The sequence below is a fragment of the Branchiostoma lanceolatum genome, chromosome 3, assembly GCF_035083965.1.
Source record: "Branchiostoma lanceolatum isolate klBraLanc5 chromosome 3, klBraLanc5.hap2, whole genome shotgun sequence".
In the NCBI taxonomy this organism is placed as follows: Eukaryota; Metazoa; Chordata; class Leptocardii; order Amphioxiformes; family Branchiostomatidae; genus Branchiostoma; species Branchiostoma lanceolatum.
Window position 1 is genome coordinate 26175175 of NC_089724.1, and position 16668 is coordinate 26191842.

Below are 16668 nucleotides of genomic sequence, written 5' to 3' on the forward strand. Positions count from 1 at the left end.
TGTTTATCATTTAATATATCTTCTCATGTAATATGATAAATAGTGAAACTTCTCACGAAGGAGTATCATACAACTTGTATGCCTACCTGTATGTTTTACGTTCCCTCGTGATAGAGCAGCTTCTAACATTTCCCAAACTGTGACACGGTTTGCGTGGCCTTGGTGAACATATAACAGCAGTCTTTGCTTACATATCTTATTGTAAATCTAACTTTTCTGGAAATACCACTATACTTGCTGTACGTGGCCAGACATGTGTGGGTGTGGGATTAGAATGGGTGATTGTGTACATGTAAGTGTACAATGTACCTAATGTCAGTATTACCAACCGATCTTTGGGAGTAATTTCTGTTCAATTGTTAATGTCTTTGTAGTGATGACTCAATGTGTTATAGATACTACTGAAATAAACACTGTAAATAAACTGACTGACTGACACTGATGTTTATCCTGGTTTGCTTGTAAGAACTACCATTTATTTATTTATTTAAAGGTTTGGATGTTCAGCACACACAGCCAGGGCTGCCCAGCTAACTACATGTGTACCTTGTATCAATTAGCCAGACCGATTTTACAGGAGCATGCCTTTCGATCAAATACACTAGTAACAAAATAAGAGCATGTATTAGTGGTAATTCAGCAATCTCGCTGCGTCCTCTTGTAAAATGTACTGTTGGCTCGAGTTTAATGATACATAACCTATTTCTAGAGTCATAGATTGCGCTTAAGTTTCATCCAAAGCGAGACTAACATCGGAAAAGTACGGTTCGGTTTTCGTACCTCAAAATCAATGTAAACAAATAGATAATGAGTTCCGCGATCTCATACCTTCGCCAAATGATGGTTTCTCATTGATTATGCAAGTAATCCTCATATGCATAGATAATACTAGTACTACTTAATGATCTTCTGTACGTAAACAACAAATTGTCCAACCATTGTCTACTGAACTCTCCTTCACCAACCATTCTCAGAACATTTTGAAAGAAAGACTGGCGATAGCATTTTGCACATTTCAATGAGAACCATTCAAACACAAGATCGTTGGCTTAGACGAGGTACCTTCTGGTGGGGTATGTAGATTGTAACCTTTTTTATATTATCTCCCCACCCGAGAGCCGACAAAAAACGGCGCGTATGATAAAAAGGTCACATTTAATCTTCCCCCACCAACCTCTGCTTGGAGAGTATATACTGTAATCCCACGGTACTTTGTGCTCGCTGTGGATCTCTCCCCTTGTTGTGACAACTGCTTGACCTTTGCACCGTGAGATAAAAACCACGGATTCTGTAAGTGGACATCAAAGCTCTACTGTCTGACCACAATCCAGTCCTAACCAGTGGCGAAAAGGTACGGTTCCTTTGCTAGTCTGTGACTACAACATTACTGGTGTGATTGACGTACGTTAACAGATCTTTGCTGTGTGTGAGTTTGTAAGTTAGAACCGTTGTGATAATCTTCAAACAGGTGTTGCCGAGGAAAGGTGTGGCTGTCTAGTTATTTGTGTGGGAGGGTGAGTTGTTAACTGATTACGACCTGAAAATGTTACGTCTCTGATGACGAGCAACGGACGATTGGTCTAGCCTCCATAGCAGGCTCTCTGGGCAATTTTGGGGGCTTACAGTACACTTTTTGCTGATGACTTCTTTTTGTACTGGGTCGTTTGTGCAGTCAGCCCGTAACCATTTGACCCAGTACAAAGAAATCATCAGCAAAAACAGCATTATAAGCCTAAAAAGGCCCAGAGGGCCTGGTATGGAGGCTACGATTGGTCAGTCTTAATTGAACAGCACGTTCAAGTAAATTGTGCATTATTATATACCTGAGTCAACAAAGGCATGTCTTTGTATTCACAAAAGTGCAAACTGACTCACGTGAGTGGAAAGGAACATGCATAGATCATATGGCAGCAAATCAAAGTTTAACTAGTCTCTTCCAGACTCCTCGAGTTGCTGAGTCACGAGGAGCCGGCCAAATAGGCCCTAGTAGAAGCATCAGTAGAATAAATTTACCCGAGGAATTACTCTGACGTAGAGTTGTATATCGGGGAGTCTGGTAGAGACTAGGATATTACACGGATGACTAATATGTGGCGACATTATCGTCATTTCTGAATTTTCATATCTGCGGCCCTCGTGTCATACCGTCAGATAAAAGAATGGAATTGATAGAAAACCTAACATAACATCGATATCTTTATCAAACACTAGTTACAATTTAAGAGATAGGTATTAGAAGAATTAGCATTCGATTCATTATATGATAAACTCGATCATAACTGTTACACTATATCAACATGTATGCTAGCCCTTATTGTTTTGTATTAGAAATTAGGATGCTATATCAAAATGTATGCTAGCCCTTATTGTATTTAATTATTAATTAGGATGTTAAGTTTTTTTTTAATTCTATACTTCTACTTTCTTGTATTATGTTTACGAATTCTTGCCATACTTTGTACCATGTACAATTGTCGTGCAATAAAGTTCTTCTTATGATAATTCATTACTTCAAACTGCTGTGAAATGTGGTATTTTTCTGTTCAAGATTCCCCGAAATGGTCGCGTCATCAGAGGATGAGCAGAGTCAGGTCTTTGACGTCCTCCGCCTCGTGTCTGCCGGCCTACCCGCCGGTGTCACCGGTACCGCTCTGGTCGTGTGGACCCTGGTGGGGATACTGGCTGTTCGTCTGTCTGTGTACGTGGTGAACTTCATAGCGTGGCAGGCAAAGTTCAGGAGAGCCATGAAGCAGTTTCCTCTGATCCATCGTCCTGCGGTACGTCTAGGCTGATCATCCACAGTATCATCTGGTACAGCTCATTGAGATGCACTTAACAACATTTCTCCGTTATATGTTGAAAAGATGGTCTCATAATCAGTAGATATGTATGATGACACGCAAATTCGTGAAGCGTTCCATAATTTTACGCAATAAGTTATTCACATTTCTCAAGTACAGGTACAAGTACAAGTACAGGTTTGAATTAACCTTTATTGAAGACTACGTCAAGACATCATGAATTGTCTTAACCTCATTACATAATCATTTTGGTATAAAAACTGGTTTCCCGGTCCTATCTTTAGTCACTGACGAAAGACAGCGGATGCTGTCTGAAACGTCTGCTTGTTTAACTGCCTGTTTCAAAATTTTATCCAGTTGCTTGTCAATGAGTAACTATTTTTGGCTAATCTTCTTGTCGTTCTTGCAGGCTGAGTTACTGTCTCTTGATCATAACGATCGCTCCCGTGTCCATTGGCAGATCCCGATTATCGCCTTCACATATTGTGGCCATCCCGAGACCGTCAAGCCAATCTTGAGTAATATAAGTGAGTATCCATTTTCCTTTTTAAAAACTGCAAGCCTGAAAAACACGAAACAAATGTTTTGTGCAGACAACGAGATAATGATGGTGAAGATTGTTGTCATATATCTTATTTATTTCATTAAGATGGAAAACCCTCGTTTATTTACAATAGCAACTATAGTAACTTGAGTAAAAAATCATGACTATAGCTTGTCCAGAACACCGTAGATATCAAAACCAGATTCTGTTGCAGTACATAGGAAAGTCGCCGGGGTGTGTGTTTAATCATTTCTTCGGTGCTAGGCCTAAGTACATATTAAATTTAATGGCAATCCATCCATACGTTCTTCGGTTACGCTGCTAAACCACATACATACATTCAAACATACAAACGCTGACCAAAAAGCATAACCTTCTCGGCGAAGGTAACAACTGTTTCACAGGAGGGGCACAAGATAAATCTATACTTTAAAAAACTACTAAAACAGCTGTTCTGCAAAGTTCTCAATATATACCACCGCTTTCGGCAACATTTCCCCGAGATTTATGTCGTCCCACCGACTGTTATGATTTGCCTTTCAGCACGAAAGCCTGAATGGATGTACAGGTTCTTTAGACCATGGCTCGGTAGGTATAGATGTTGTCTAGTTCTTTTGCCAACATCAACAGTGTTGTAGTATTGGGAAATGATAATTGTGATTTTTTTTTCAAACCCATTTCCAACACATTTACGCTTATTACGTTTACTGGCCAATATTGCTGTTGCTGCATGTGTACGAACTTTTTCGGATGAGAAAAAAACGACTTTGATCTGATTGCAAGTTCTTTAGAGACTAGCTAGTATACTGCCAACAATTCCGCTTTCATTACTTGTAGGAGACGGTCTTCTAGTCAGTGAAGGCAGCAAGTGGCAGAGGAACAGGCGTCTGCTGACGCCCGCCTTCCACTTCGACATCCTGAAGCACTACGTAAAGCTGTTCTCTGAATCAGCAGATGTGCTTCTGGTACGCCTCAGCTACAGGCAGATGCCCAAGCTTCCTTTCTTGTATCCTTGTTCTACACATTTCGGAAGAAAATAAGTCCTATACATTTCTGGAAAATCGTTCTTTGTTCTTTGTAGATATAAGTTGACATACAAGAAACATTAACACTGAGTACAGACTGGGCAGAATAGACAGACTTGAGGAGGAGGATAGCCTGACGAATCGCGCTCCTAGTGGCCATCCGGTCCTGTAACCGCCATCCCCCGGGTCAGTAACCTCCGGCCGAGAGCTTGTGTAAATACAGGCTAAGGAGGAGGGGGTCTTCCAAGATCGAGAAGACGAGAGCTAGAGAAGGCTGTGCTCTCAAGTGCAACTGACAGTCCCTAAGGCCTACTTTGGTAAGAGGTGTAAGAAGCAATATGAATAGCATGACGATAGTTATGTTCACACTGTACTCATGTTGCTCATGATCTTTAATCCGAGACAAAAAAATATCAAGACTCAAGACTTGCATAATCTTAACGATGATATTGAAACCTCCACTGGCAGGAAAAGTGGATGTCACGGGGTCCAGGTGCATCTATGGAGCTGTTTGATGACGTCGGGTTGATGACGTTGGACAACATCCTGAAATGCAGCCTTGGTTACAACAGCAGCTGCCAGACTGACGGGTGAGTTGTTTGCTTTTGAAAAAAAAAAGTCTATTGCTTCAGAGACTGGCGCATTCTTGAAACAAATAGATAGGAATGCAAGCCTTGTTCGTCTTTGCATAATTTGTTGGTGGTCTCTACCAGAGCCCTTGGACTGCTGAAAAAATACTAGAAATCGGCAAAATAGGGCTAATTTGCCAGTAGAATCAGCCGGTCTCATGGCCCCCGTGTCAAAGTTTGCCTATCTATAAATAATAATCCAATGACCGGTAGCCTGGAAACCATACCCTCGGTGGCTCCCCGATATCTCTGCTGCGCTGGGAGGGACCCCTGCCCGCCCTGCCTTGGATTAAATTAGCTCTAGGGCGGCGACGAAAGTAGGGTGGCAGCCGAAGTAGAAAGGCTCTCAGAAACGGTTCAATAAAGCAGACTGGGCACGGTAAAACACCCCTAAGCCGACCCCTAGAGACTGGGACCAGGCTATATGACCGGTTAACTCCTCTTGCAAATCATTCTCCCTATTTGGTCGATTCCTATCCTTTTTTTCCAGCTACTCAATGACTTTGCCTGATTAAATAGCGTTTATAGCGGCCCGCCCAACACCAAACGGCCCTCTCTCAGTGGAGGGACCATTACAGCCGCGGACAACTCAGATTGCGTTAATCAGACTACTAGATGACTGTGGTAAAGACCTTAACCCTTTGGTGTTATTACAGCCGGTCGTCCCCGTATATTCTGGCTGTACACGACTTGACCAGACTGCTCAATGATCGGCCCGACTATCTGCCGTACTACGTTGACTTCATCTACTACCTAAGTGCTGACGGACGCCGGTAAGCTGAGAGAGTTTCGTGCAGTTTACTTATTGTCACTATTTTCGATAAAGCAGAATTAAAAATGTCAGAACCCGCAGTAAAATAAACGAACTAAAACTTTTGCAGAAGAGCTGTCTGTTCTATCAAGCATTTTCACCTATCGGTGCTCTTGATTCAATTCATTATGAAAAAGGCTAAACTTTATGCATATCCACCACTGAAATGATTGGGACTTACCCAAATTTTACCATCTAATTCCATGTTTATTGATCAACATAGCAGGAAATCTTTGAATTGAGCTAATGTATTTACAGAATTAAGATTGCACAGTATCGTGCTGATCAGTGACGAAATCTCTTACGTTAAGGAGTTAACAATTAAAACTTACTCAACTCATGAAATCTACCATTAACAAATAAAGACACCCGAAGAAAGGCATTTCATAATTCATAATGAATTAATTAGTTGCGACAGACATCAAACTATGTGCTAGGGGTCACTTGTACATGTATTCAGGATTTATCTCTATAAGATTAAAAGACGTTAGAAATTGGTATCAAACATAATTCTTTTTTATCGAAACAGCGGTTCTGTATAATCCATCTATACTTTATCATACTTTGTCACGTTGGATAGATTGTTTCCTGAATCATATCCTCCATTCCTACATATCTTTGTGAAGATTCCGTAAGGCCTGCAAGATCGTCCACGATTTCTCCGAGAAGGTTATAAGGGAAAGGAAAGAACAACTGAAGAAGGGGGAGTTCACCTTCTCGAAGACAGGACGTGGGAAGCGTTTGGACCTGCTAGACATCTTGCTACGAGCTAGGGTAATATCGTAATTATACTTCTACACACTTGTCTGAAAATCAGATAGACTCTTATGTGTGTCAGCTTAAAAAGATAGATAGAAACCATACAGCCTGTTTCTTCTAGCTACCTAACTCCTCTCATACATTCATCGTATTTGGATATCTACCAGTGCTTTACAAAACCCCAAAAAAGTTTGTTGGAAACTACTTTAGTTTACACCAAACCTTAAACTAAATTACTATCCAGTGGTATCATCTAAGTTAAATACCTGTCTTCTGATCTACAGGTCAATGTAAAAATTCAGACCTCAATGAAAAATTCAGACCTCAATGAAAAGTTCAGACCCCAATGAAAAATTCAGACCTCAATGAAAAATTCAGACCTCAATGAAAAATTCAGACCTCAATGAAAAATTCAGACCTCAAAGAAAAATTCAGACCTCAAAGAAAAATTCAGACCTCAATGAAAAATTCAGACCTCAAAGAAAAATTCAGACCTCAAAGAAAAATTCAGACCTCAATGTAAAAATTCAGACCTCAATGTAAAGATCCAGACCTTAATGTAAAGACTCAGACGTCAGTGTAAATAAAATGTAGTTGCAATGTGCAACAAATTTACATAAAACTCACTAAGAGGAGACTTAGATCACTGCTCAGATATGTGTTTATCGCGTCATTTGCACAACATAATTTGTTGACGAGGATTTCTTTGAGATTCCATAGCAACGTAACGACACAACAACGTTGAATAAATAAAGATATAGAGTTTTACACGGTTTGTTCAGGATGAAGACGGTACCGGGCTGAGCGTTTCCGAGATTCAGGACGAGGTCAACACTTTCCTGTTCGGCGGCCACCACACCACGGCTAGTGGAATCAGCTGGACGCTCTTCCATCTGGCCCAAAACATGGATTACCAGGACAAGTGCAGGAGGGAGGTGGAAGAGGTGCTGCAAGACCGGACAGAAATAACATGGTGAGAATCTTGTGAGAACGTGCTCCCAACGCTTGATTTACTCGTTACCTACATTAACCATCTTCGCTCGCCAAAGAGGCTATGATTTTGGGTGCGTGTGTTATGGTACTCCAGCGGAACTTCCGGAACGTTTTGTTGGATCATGGTCGTTGTAGTTTTTACCTGATGAGCATCGTTGTAATGCACGGAAATGTAATATTTGACTTTTGTTGATTCATCCCGGCCCATTGAACAACAGCTTCAAACTTTGCGTACGTTCGGGCAATGAATAGTTGGATTCCTTGACTTGTTCTTGATATCATTGGTGTGTTTGTTCAGGCAAGACGTAGGTAAACTGCCGTTCATCACCATGTGCATCAAAGAGAGCATGCGCTGTGTGCCTCCTGTACCTCGAGTGGCGCGTGCTTTGAAGCAGGACCTGACCTTCCCTGATGGAAAATCCTTGCCAAAGGGTGAGCAACACGCAAATAGTACATTCCATTATCGATATATTTTGGTAGGTTTTCCACTGATTTTATTGTGCGGATATTATGGCCCATACATATGTCAAAGTAGAGAAGGCGTCTCGGACAATCGTGAATTGTCCTACAACAGATTGACATCTGAGTCTCCTATATAGGACAGATTAGAATTTGGATCTGTCCTAGGACAAACCCTATGCCTACTAGCGCTAACCCTAATCCAATCTGTGTTAGTAGAATCTCTGATTGCCTAAGGGCAAATCCCAATCGCAATCAATAGAGTTTCTAGTTTGCCCAAGGACAGATTGGGATCGCAAGTTGTACTAGTAGAATCGCGATTGTCCTAGAACAGATCCCAAATCCACTTTGTCCTAGAGACTCTGAATCCAACTGTCCTAAGACAACCCGCGACTGTCCTGAATCCCAATAATGTCTACAATGACATATACTCTCTTTTAGGAAGCCCAACGTATGCTGAATTCAATGAACTTCATAGGAACAGTGACATTTGGCCAAATCCTACCGTATGTATTTCATTATTCGCTCACGAACTGTGATTGCCTCAAGCTCACCCTAGTTTCACCCATTCCTATTTCTCCGTTGTATACATGTTGATGTTAGTGTCCTCTCTCTACGGACGTTGATGAATAGAATTATTTTGCATCATAAGTCGACTCATATTCAATGACATTTTACATGATTACACAACATTTATGCTGAAGGTGTACTATGTTGAATTAGTCTACATAAGGGCTTCCTGGTGGCTCATTTAGCACGTCTGTTTAGCGAGTGCAACTTCGTCTCATCACGGAGTTTTTTGGGCTACCTGGTTGTGCGAGCACTTACATTAGGCACTAGTTTATTCATTGGTATCGGCGTGTGATAAACTGATATAATCTTTCTCATACATTCTGTACCATATGTAGCGATCTTAAATTTGATTGAACCCCTCAGGTGTACGATCCTTACCGCTTCTCACCTGAGAACTCCTTGAACAGGCATCCCTACGCTTTCCTACCCTTCTCCGCTGGACCGAGGTAAGACGTATATGTGAACCATCCGTCTATTTCAATTTTCTCTGAATGTAGGTATTGAGTATCGATAACAAATGAAAGTAGGTACGAATAGAAACTGCAACAGCACAATACACTGTGGAACACCGGAAAATAATGTTGATATTGTGCCCCACACAATACAATACATACAATACAAATAGCTGAAGCACTAGATGCGCGAATCAATCAAATACAATATGAAACAGCACAGTACATTTTAGAGAAATAGATGGAGGGGTAGCTCAGATAGAATCCAAGGGAAAGCAAATATTTTAGATGTTCAATGTATAAGTGGAGTGCACCTAAGATTTTTATTTATCTATTTGTAGCAAGGTTGCGGGTAGCCTGGGTGTCATCCTAGTTATCTTCGCCGAGGAACTCGGAGAAGATTATGTTTTCGGTTGAGCCGGCTGTCGGGTGGGTCTGTATGTATGTCAAGCTAGAGCATAACTCAAGAAACCTTTGATGAATCTTTATGATTTTTGGTACGTGTGTAGCGGTTGTGCAAAGGAAGGTCAAGTTCGAAAATGTTTTACTTTGCGCTTTTCATCAGTACTGCAGCATTTTTGTGTGTTTGTATGTAGGCAAAAAAAAAGTGACGGAAACGTTGATGGATCTTCATGATTTTTGTAGGTGTGTAGATGTTGTGGGAACGGAGCTCAAGTTCAAAAATGGTTGCCCTGGGATTTTCCTTCGGTACTGCAGCGGGCTTTGTGTGGATGTGTATTTGTATGTGGACAACATAACTCGAGAAGCTGTTGAGGGTTCTGCATAATATTTTTAGTTCCAGGCTTTCCCTTGGTTGGTGAGAGGAAAGCTGGAACTAACTATGATGGCATCCAGGCTAATTTGTGGGTGTGCATCCCCTGGATTACCTATAGGTATAATGTAAATGCAGAATTGTTCACGGATGTTTTATGTTCGCGGTTTTAACTGTGAATTCTTTACCGCGAACTTAAAGCCACCGCGAAAATCCGTTCCATTGTGTGACTGTAGCTCTACTATTGTTTCAAACGCGAACTCAAAACCACCGCGAACACTCCATTTTCATCATACCGCGAAATTAAATCCCCGCGAACAATTCTGAATGTACATACGACAGCTTTGAAATGTTCTAATACATTGATCATTTTGAATGGAGTTTAAACTATAAACGCCAACACAATAAATTGGACTTACCCAAATTTTCGACTGATCAGCTACAGTCTTTGTCAAGGAGTGAACAATCCACTGCTTCTGTGACGTCACGTTATGCAGATGAGACACGTGACTCGGTGAGAAAGTGTTGCAGAAAGTCTATGGCGCCCCCCGTCTCTGTTGAGGGATGGTTGTAAAGCCCGGATGTAGATGGACTCCTTAATCCCTCTTGCAAAAAAAGTCTGATTCTGTGTCCAAGATCTTAACTTTGTCTAGTGAAACCACGTGTCCAGGTGACTCAATGTGTATGTGTTGAGACACTTCAGAAGTGATTGAGCTCAAACGTTTGTGTTCGTTGAAGCGGGTCTTGATCATTTGTTTACAGGAACTGTATCGGACAAAACTTTGCTATGAGCGAGATGAAGGTGTCCGTGGCGCTGATCCTGCGGCGGTTCCACCTGGAGCTGGACGGCTCCAAACCGCCGGTCGTGCCGTGTGAGATGATAACTAACCAGACTACGGACGGCATCTGGGTGAAGGCTCACCCGGTCAAGACTGACTGATACATAATGTATGAGACGTACTGCACTATCTTAGGATAGCAGTTTTCCAACGTATGAAAGTCTTTTCTAAAAGGCTATTCTAGCGTTTTCGCATCAATAACGCAGATGAGGTCGTGACATAACTTTTTCATTTGCTAAGTATGCTAATAGCCTTCCCACTAAGTTGGGGATAGCAATTACTTATGTAAATTAAGTAACAAGAATATCGTCATGATACGAAAAAAAACATATCCTTTAATTTTTTCTCACTTACTGACGAAAATCTACTCTTAATCATTCGTTATTTAATATCATTTTAACCGCAGGTCAACGTACAGTCAGGTCCAACAATGATAGGAATATAATGGAGATACTTATAAAAGGAAGGATGTCTTATTAATAGATTCTATAATGAATAAATTGTTGACGTTGTTGTACTGTAAAACCGGAACTAAGATGGTGATCGAAAGTTGTCAGAATCCCAACATGGCTGCGTCCATGGATGGAGGTAGTTACAAAGCAGGATGACTTTATACGTCAAACCTATAAAATAACGTTAGAATAGTTTTCTGTGTAATATTATTAACGTTTCAAAATTATTCTTGTAGAAGGGTCACGTCTATTTCATGCATAGCATTCAATGATAGTAGGTGAAAAGTGCCGTATAGGAAAAGTTTGAATTGTAAAATGATTCCGCCCGGGATCGTACCGGGGACCTTCTGCGTGTTAGGCAGATGTGATAACCGCTACACCACGGAATCTGCGTGCACGCCGCTCCTGAAAATATCACCAGCTCAGTTCAGTGTGTATATTTCTGGTTATTGAAAGAAATGAGGTAAAAGTAAAAGTGAGTATCTTCAATTGCGACCTCCTTGATGCAGCTGTACTTTCACTTCCGGTGAAATGTATTGGACAGCCATGATGACACGAGGACTTCTATGTTTTTTCATTGAGATATTGACAAAGAATTTTTAAAGGAGAAAAGATATAAGTTAACAAAAGCAATGTTTCGATTTTGGCGAGGTCAGATCGTGTCTGAGTAACCCTAAAAGTTTAGTTTTGTGGTTCAACGAACCCATACCTTTGCCAAACAATACTAATTATAGCTGTGAAAATGACCTGATTTGCAAAATATATGGCTCGAAATTCTTACTTGTGCACAACTTCCATATGTCACAAATACATATTTTACCAATGATGGAAAGGCAGTGCAGCTTTTTCTCATTAGATGTACATTTTATTTCAATTCAATATCTCCTATTTTCATATTACAGATGTTACATTCCGTCTTCACGAAGCTGTTTTAGAATTTACTAATCAATTTTGTAAATGATGTCCACATTTACATAATTAATGTCTGATGATATTCACCTTTATCTGAAATACACGTGTATATCTAAATATACAACTGTCTTATCAATTATACCAATTAGTAGTTATTTGAATTATCTATATACCCTTTCAAACAAAGTTATGCATGTAATGAGTATGAAGTTGATAATAAAGACTTGTTGAGTTATGCTGCCCACAGACAGACGTCAACACACAATAAAACATAACCTTCTTGACGAAGGTAAATACAAAATAAAATGATTCCGCCCGGGATCGAACCGGGGACCTTCTGCGTGTTAGGCAGATGTGATAACCGCTACACCACGGAATCTGGTTGCAAATTGCTGGTCACCATGGCCAACTGAATGAGTGTTTTTTTCTTGTTAAACAAATAAATAAATTACAAGTGAGTACTAGCATCTCAGTCCGACCTCCTTTACGCAGCTGTACTTTCACTGCCAGTGAAAAGTTGACCAAGCAGTCCGATGATGTCATTAAGTATGCAAATTACGTCATGATTCATGAATTGCATTACTAGTATGTATATTCTTAAGGTTCTGTTCAAGCCAAGTTACATATGTTATGATTGCAAAGTTTATCATGATCCATCCACGACTTCTCTCGTGCTGTTCTTGGCGAAGGTAAATATTGCATATGTCATACTACAAAAGAAAATGATTCCGCCCGGGATCGAACCGGGGACCTTCTGCGTGTTAGGCAGATGTGATAACCGCTACACCACGGAATCCGCTTATAACGCTGTCTCAAAAATATTGACATAACGATTTCTGTAACCTTTGCCCGCCGGCACCAGTCTGGCCTGTATGCTGCACCTGTTCGGCCGCGTGCCAGGCTCCCTGTATGACGGGTCCTAAAATAAACATGCGCAATGGCCGCGATTCTCACGACTATCATGTTCGCATGTTCTGGCAACAACGATACATTCGTAGGGGAACAGTGAATTTGATAGTAACTTTTAACCACGCTTTATTCTTAAGATATTTAACAAAATTGTTTAGATTTTCTATGAACTCCCCCCAAAAGAAACATTTCGTCATACATGTATTGTACTTTGTACCACTGGCCCCTCCCCTCTCCTGTTCTACATTGTCAGCTCCGACCTCTCAACTCCTGTCGTTGTCAGAGGAGGTTAGCTTCAAATCCGATCGTCATATTTGGAGGGTTGAACTTGATATAGTGGCTTCCCCTGCAGACCGGGAATGGGACATGTTTTATGGTTTGAACTTCATGACGGTAGCGTGGCCGAGCGGTCTAAGGCGCTGGTTTAAGGCACCAGTCTCTTCGGAGGCGTGGGTTCGAATCCCACCGCTGCCAATATATGTTTTATCTTTTGTTCAAATTGCATATTGTAAATATTGCCTTGCTGATATCACATACAATCCATTACCCCGTTATTACCTTTTGTTCTTTAATTGATGTGCAGTTTAGTTTGGGGTTTAGTGTATTTCACTTAAATCTAAATTTTGTACTAGTATTCCAGATCGTGTATGAACATGGTATCTTCTTGTCAGTATTGACTTTTCATGATTCTTTTGAATAATGTTTTACATGAGATCCTGAAATGCCGTCCTTCATGTTTGTATAACCATCTTTAGATCTGTATGATTAATGACATTTTGAGATTTTTGAACTGATCTCAAAAAGTACAAAATGATTCCGCCCGGGATCGAACCGGGGACCTTCTGCGTGTTAGGCAGATGTGATAACCGCTACACCACGGAATCTGGTTAAGAGGGGTTGCCCTAGATATTGATTTGACGTATATGCTATATTTACTTTGCCTTTGTCATTTCGGATTGTGACGTAAAGCCGGTGGCCCTTTATATAAGGGAGCTTCAGGTGTAAGCCTTAACCCTATCTAGACCGGGCTTTTTTGAGACTTCTTGGACCGGGGGGGGGGGGGGCTCTTTCGACCCCCCGTCATAACTTCCGAACGGTAAGCTCTATCATCACCAAATTTGCAGGGAGTGATGTTCACGTGAAGTTTTATAATTCCTGTAATTTTGGTGACGTTATGACGTAATATGACGTAATTATGACGTCATCGATGTGATTTTATTGCCTAAATAGGGAATTCCCATAATTTCAAAAAATATTAGACAAAATAGTGCGTATTATTGATTGAAAGGTATGCCAAGACATTTGACGTCAGTTGTGACTAAGTTGACGTCAAAATGACGTCGGAGAATAACGTCATGTGTTGTTAGTGACCCCCTGGGATCCGCCATCTTGGATCGGCCATTTTGAAATTTTTAAAAGTATTTTTTCCATGTATGATCCCAAATAACAATCAAAATAGACTAAAAACATTAATCTGAATGTTTCTGGTTAAGAAAATTCCAGGTTGTGACGAATTTAAAGGCGAAAAAGGCTGTTTATACCGAAAATAATGATTTTGTCCGCCATCTTGGATTTTGAGCGATGACGTAATCAAATTAGCATAATTTATGAATATTTAATCATGGCAGTTACATTTAATCACATGTGATGTTATACATGTAGGAAACTAGTGTGGTTGAGCAAGAAAACATTGGAAACAACTATGTTTTTATCTAAATTAGTGAAATTTGCATAAAATGCCTCTTCAGAAACCCGTTGCCATGGCAACACGAAAAATGCTAAACTTATACTTTTATCATAATATTGTTGCCAACTAAATTTTAGGAAAAGTCACCAAGTTTGGTTGTCCTACCATACGTCGTTTGGCAGTTATACGATGTCAAAGTTGGCGCGGGCACTTACAGCCCCCCCCCCCCCCGGTCTAGATAGGGTTAAAGGCATCCAGAGCATTTTATAAGGCTTGAAACTTGAAAAAAAACCCTCCAATTTCTAGTCATCTCTACACATAGTAAGTTTCAATAACGCTGTACCATTACATATCGACAATATGCAATGTCTTTGTGTGGTGAGAACTGAATAGAAAATCTAAGCCCTAATAGACTGATCCTGACTGTCCATCACAATTAGCGGTTTGACCAATGAGAGAGTGACTGCATGTTCGTCGAATATTTGTATTTTTATGTTTTACTTTTGCATTTCTACGTTTTGACGGAGGTGGGTGGGGCTATGGTATCGATCTATTTACACTAGGCGCGTGAAACTAAAAGATCACCATGTAGGTTGCTTTTTATTTCATTTTTGTGCTGCTTTTGAGCACTTTTGATAAGAACTCCGCACGCAAATGTGGTAAACAGTGGCATTGAATGTCAATTTCATAAAGATTATAGCAACTATAATATTTTCAGTTTTCAAGCATTATAAAATGCTCTGGGTGCCTTTAAGCGTCAAACCTCTGCCAAAACATCGAGAAGAGTAGGGGTGACCCGGTGTCCTGGACAAAAACGTGAGCCGTAGTAAAGCCGCATTTCACTACTACTAAGGTAGCTACTTGAAAAAGAATATGCTTCAATTCCATTGAAGATGACTGCTTTAGCTTTTAGGTACTGTTACATTACTCTCCTCTTCTGTGTCCTCATAATGTATTGGCCATGGCGCCTTTATATAATCATACGCGAACAATGCATGCAATTATCCAATGATACTTAGTTTACTTCGGCTGTACTTGTAAGACTTCTTGAGTGTACTGAACGAGCAGTGCAAGGAAAGGTATCCGGACCTTTCACCTTTAGCACATGAATTATACGTTGGGCTAGCACCGCTCTATTTGTTTACGGAGGAGGTTTAAAACGCGTACGCAGACCACCCCAATCGTTAACCCCACAGAACATTTATCAAGTGATTGATTGATTGATTGATTGATTGATTGATTGATTGATAGTTTCAAAACTTTATCCAGTTGCTTGAGTAATTATTTTTGGCGATTTATTGATTGCTTTGTCATTCTTTGTTTATTTTGGAACATTTCCCACCTCCTAGCCAGGTCCGATTAAAGTCCGGTCTTGGAATTAGTTATCGTTTCATGTATTTTGTATGCCAAAGACAGCCAACATGTAGGTAGCGTGGCCGAGCGGTCTAAGGCGCTGGTTTAAGGCACCAGTCTCTTCGGAGGCGTGGGTTCGAATCCCACCGCTGCCATAATAATTTTTGTTGAGTCACATGGATACGGCATTGACAATGGATATTGAAGGATTTTTGATGTAATATTTGACATCGATTCACATCGCAATTGCGCTAGCATTAAAGGTATTTCTATACTGGGCTCACACGCAGTGTATTACATTACATACAAATGTGATTCTGTTATTTGATATGGATATGTGATTTTACTTCGTAGCTACTCTCCAAGCAGAGGAGGGGTTTCGTCTGGTCTTCGACGTGTTTGTAGGCGTTTTTGTCGGACTTTCTACTTTGTCATTTTTAAACCAAAGAGACAGAAAAAAAGACAAAGTAGAAAGCCCGACAAAAACGCGTCAAAAACCAGACTGAACCCTTCCTCTGCTTGGAGAGTACTGGCTATACTACTACAGAAGAAATCACCAGTGGTCGATTAGTAAGGATGCTTAAGTTTACTTATGGGCATTCGATAGTAATGGTGAAGATGAATCAGATTCACCAATGACTCGGTATTGTATTGTATTGTTTTGTACTGTATTGTATTGTATTGTATTGCATTGCATT

At 40.5% G+C, this 16668-nt stretch overlaps 1 protein-coding gene and 6 non-coding genes across 7 annotated transcripts; 3 read left to right on the top strand and 4 right to left on the bottom strand.

The window, feature by feature from the left end:
- Window positions 1-2558: 2558 nt before the first annotated feature.
- On the top strand, window positions 2559-10903 carry LOC136429474 (ultra-long-chain fatty acid omega-hydroxylase-like). Its single transcript, XM_066419305.1, has 12 exons — window positions 2559-2777; window positions 3211-3328; window positions 3808-3933; window positions 4183-4310; window positions 4839-4960; window positions 5656-5772; window positions 6437-6584; window positions 7352-7542; window positions 7861-7994; window positions 8463-8527; window positions 8958-9040; window positions 10581-10903. Exons 1-12 carry the CDS (start codon window positions 2559-2561, stop codon window positions 10756-10758), a joined length of 1629 nt encoding a protein of 542 aa, XP_066275402.1. The 3' UTR covers window positions 10759-10903.
- A 522-nt stretch (window positions 10904-11425) lies between these two features.
- Window positions 11426-11498, bottom strand: Trnav-aac (transfer RNA valine (anticodon AAC)). The gene has a single exon. It is a non-coding gene; the product is annotated as a tRNA-Val (tRNA).
- An 829-nt stretch (window positions 11499-12327) lies between these two features.
- On the bottom strand, window positions 12328-12400 carry Trnav-aac (transfer RNA valine (anticodon AAC)). Its single transcript has one exon. It is a non-coding gene; the product is annotated as a tRNA-Val (tRNA).
- A 344-nt stretch (window positions 12401-12744) lies between these two features.
- Trnav-aac (transfer RNA valine (anticodon AAC)) lies at window positions 12745-12817 on the bottom strand. Its single transcript has one exon. It is a non-coding gene; the product is annotated as a tRNA-Val (tRNA).
- Window positions 12818-13322: 505 nt separating this feature from the next.
- Window positions 13323-13404, top strand: Trnal-aag (transfer RNA leucine (anticodon AAG)). The gene has a single exon. It is a non-coding gene; the product is annotated as a tRNA-Leu (tRNA).
- A 337-nt stretch (window positions 13405-13741) lies between these two features.
- On the bottom strand, window positions 13742-13814 carry Trnav-aac (transfer RNA valine (anticodon AAC)). The gene has a single exon. It is a non-coding gene; the product is annotated as a tRNA-Val (tRNA).
- Window positions 13815-16043: 2229 nt separating this feature from the next.
- On the top strand, window positions 16044-16125 carry Trnal-aag (transfer RNA leucine (anticodon AAG)). The gene has a single exon. It is a non-coding gene; the product is annotated as a tRNA-Leu (tRNA).
- Window positions 16126-16668: the final 543 nt, after the last annotated feature.

Bases quoted from the DNA above. Each gene is read 5' to 3' on its own strand.
- LOC136429474 (XM_066419305.1), top strand. From the start codon at position 2,559: ATGGTCGCGTCATCAGAGGATGAGCAGAGTCAGGTCTTTGACGTCCTC. The intron at 2,778-3,210 runs GTACGTCTAGGC...TCGTTCTTGCAG, and splicing joins CTCTGATCCATCGTCCTGCG to GCTGAGTTACTGTCTCTTGA. The intron at 9,041-10,580 runs GTAAGACGTATA...ATTTGTTTACAG, and splicing joins CCCTTCTCCGCTGGACCGAG to GAACTGTATCGGACAAAACT.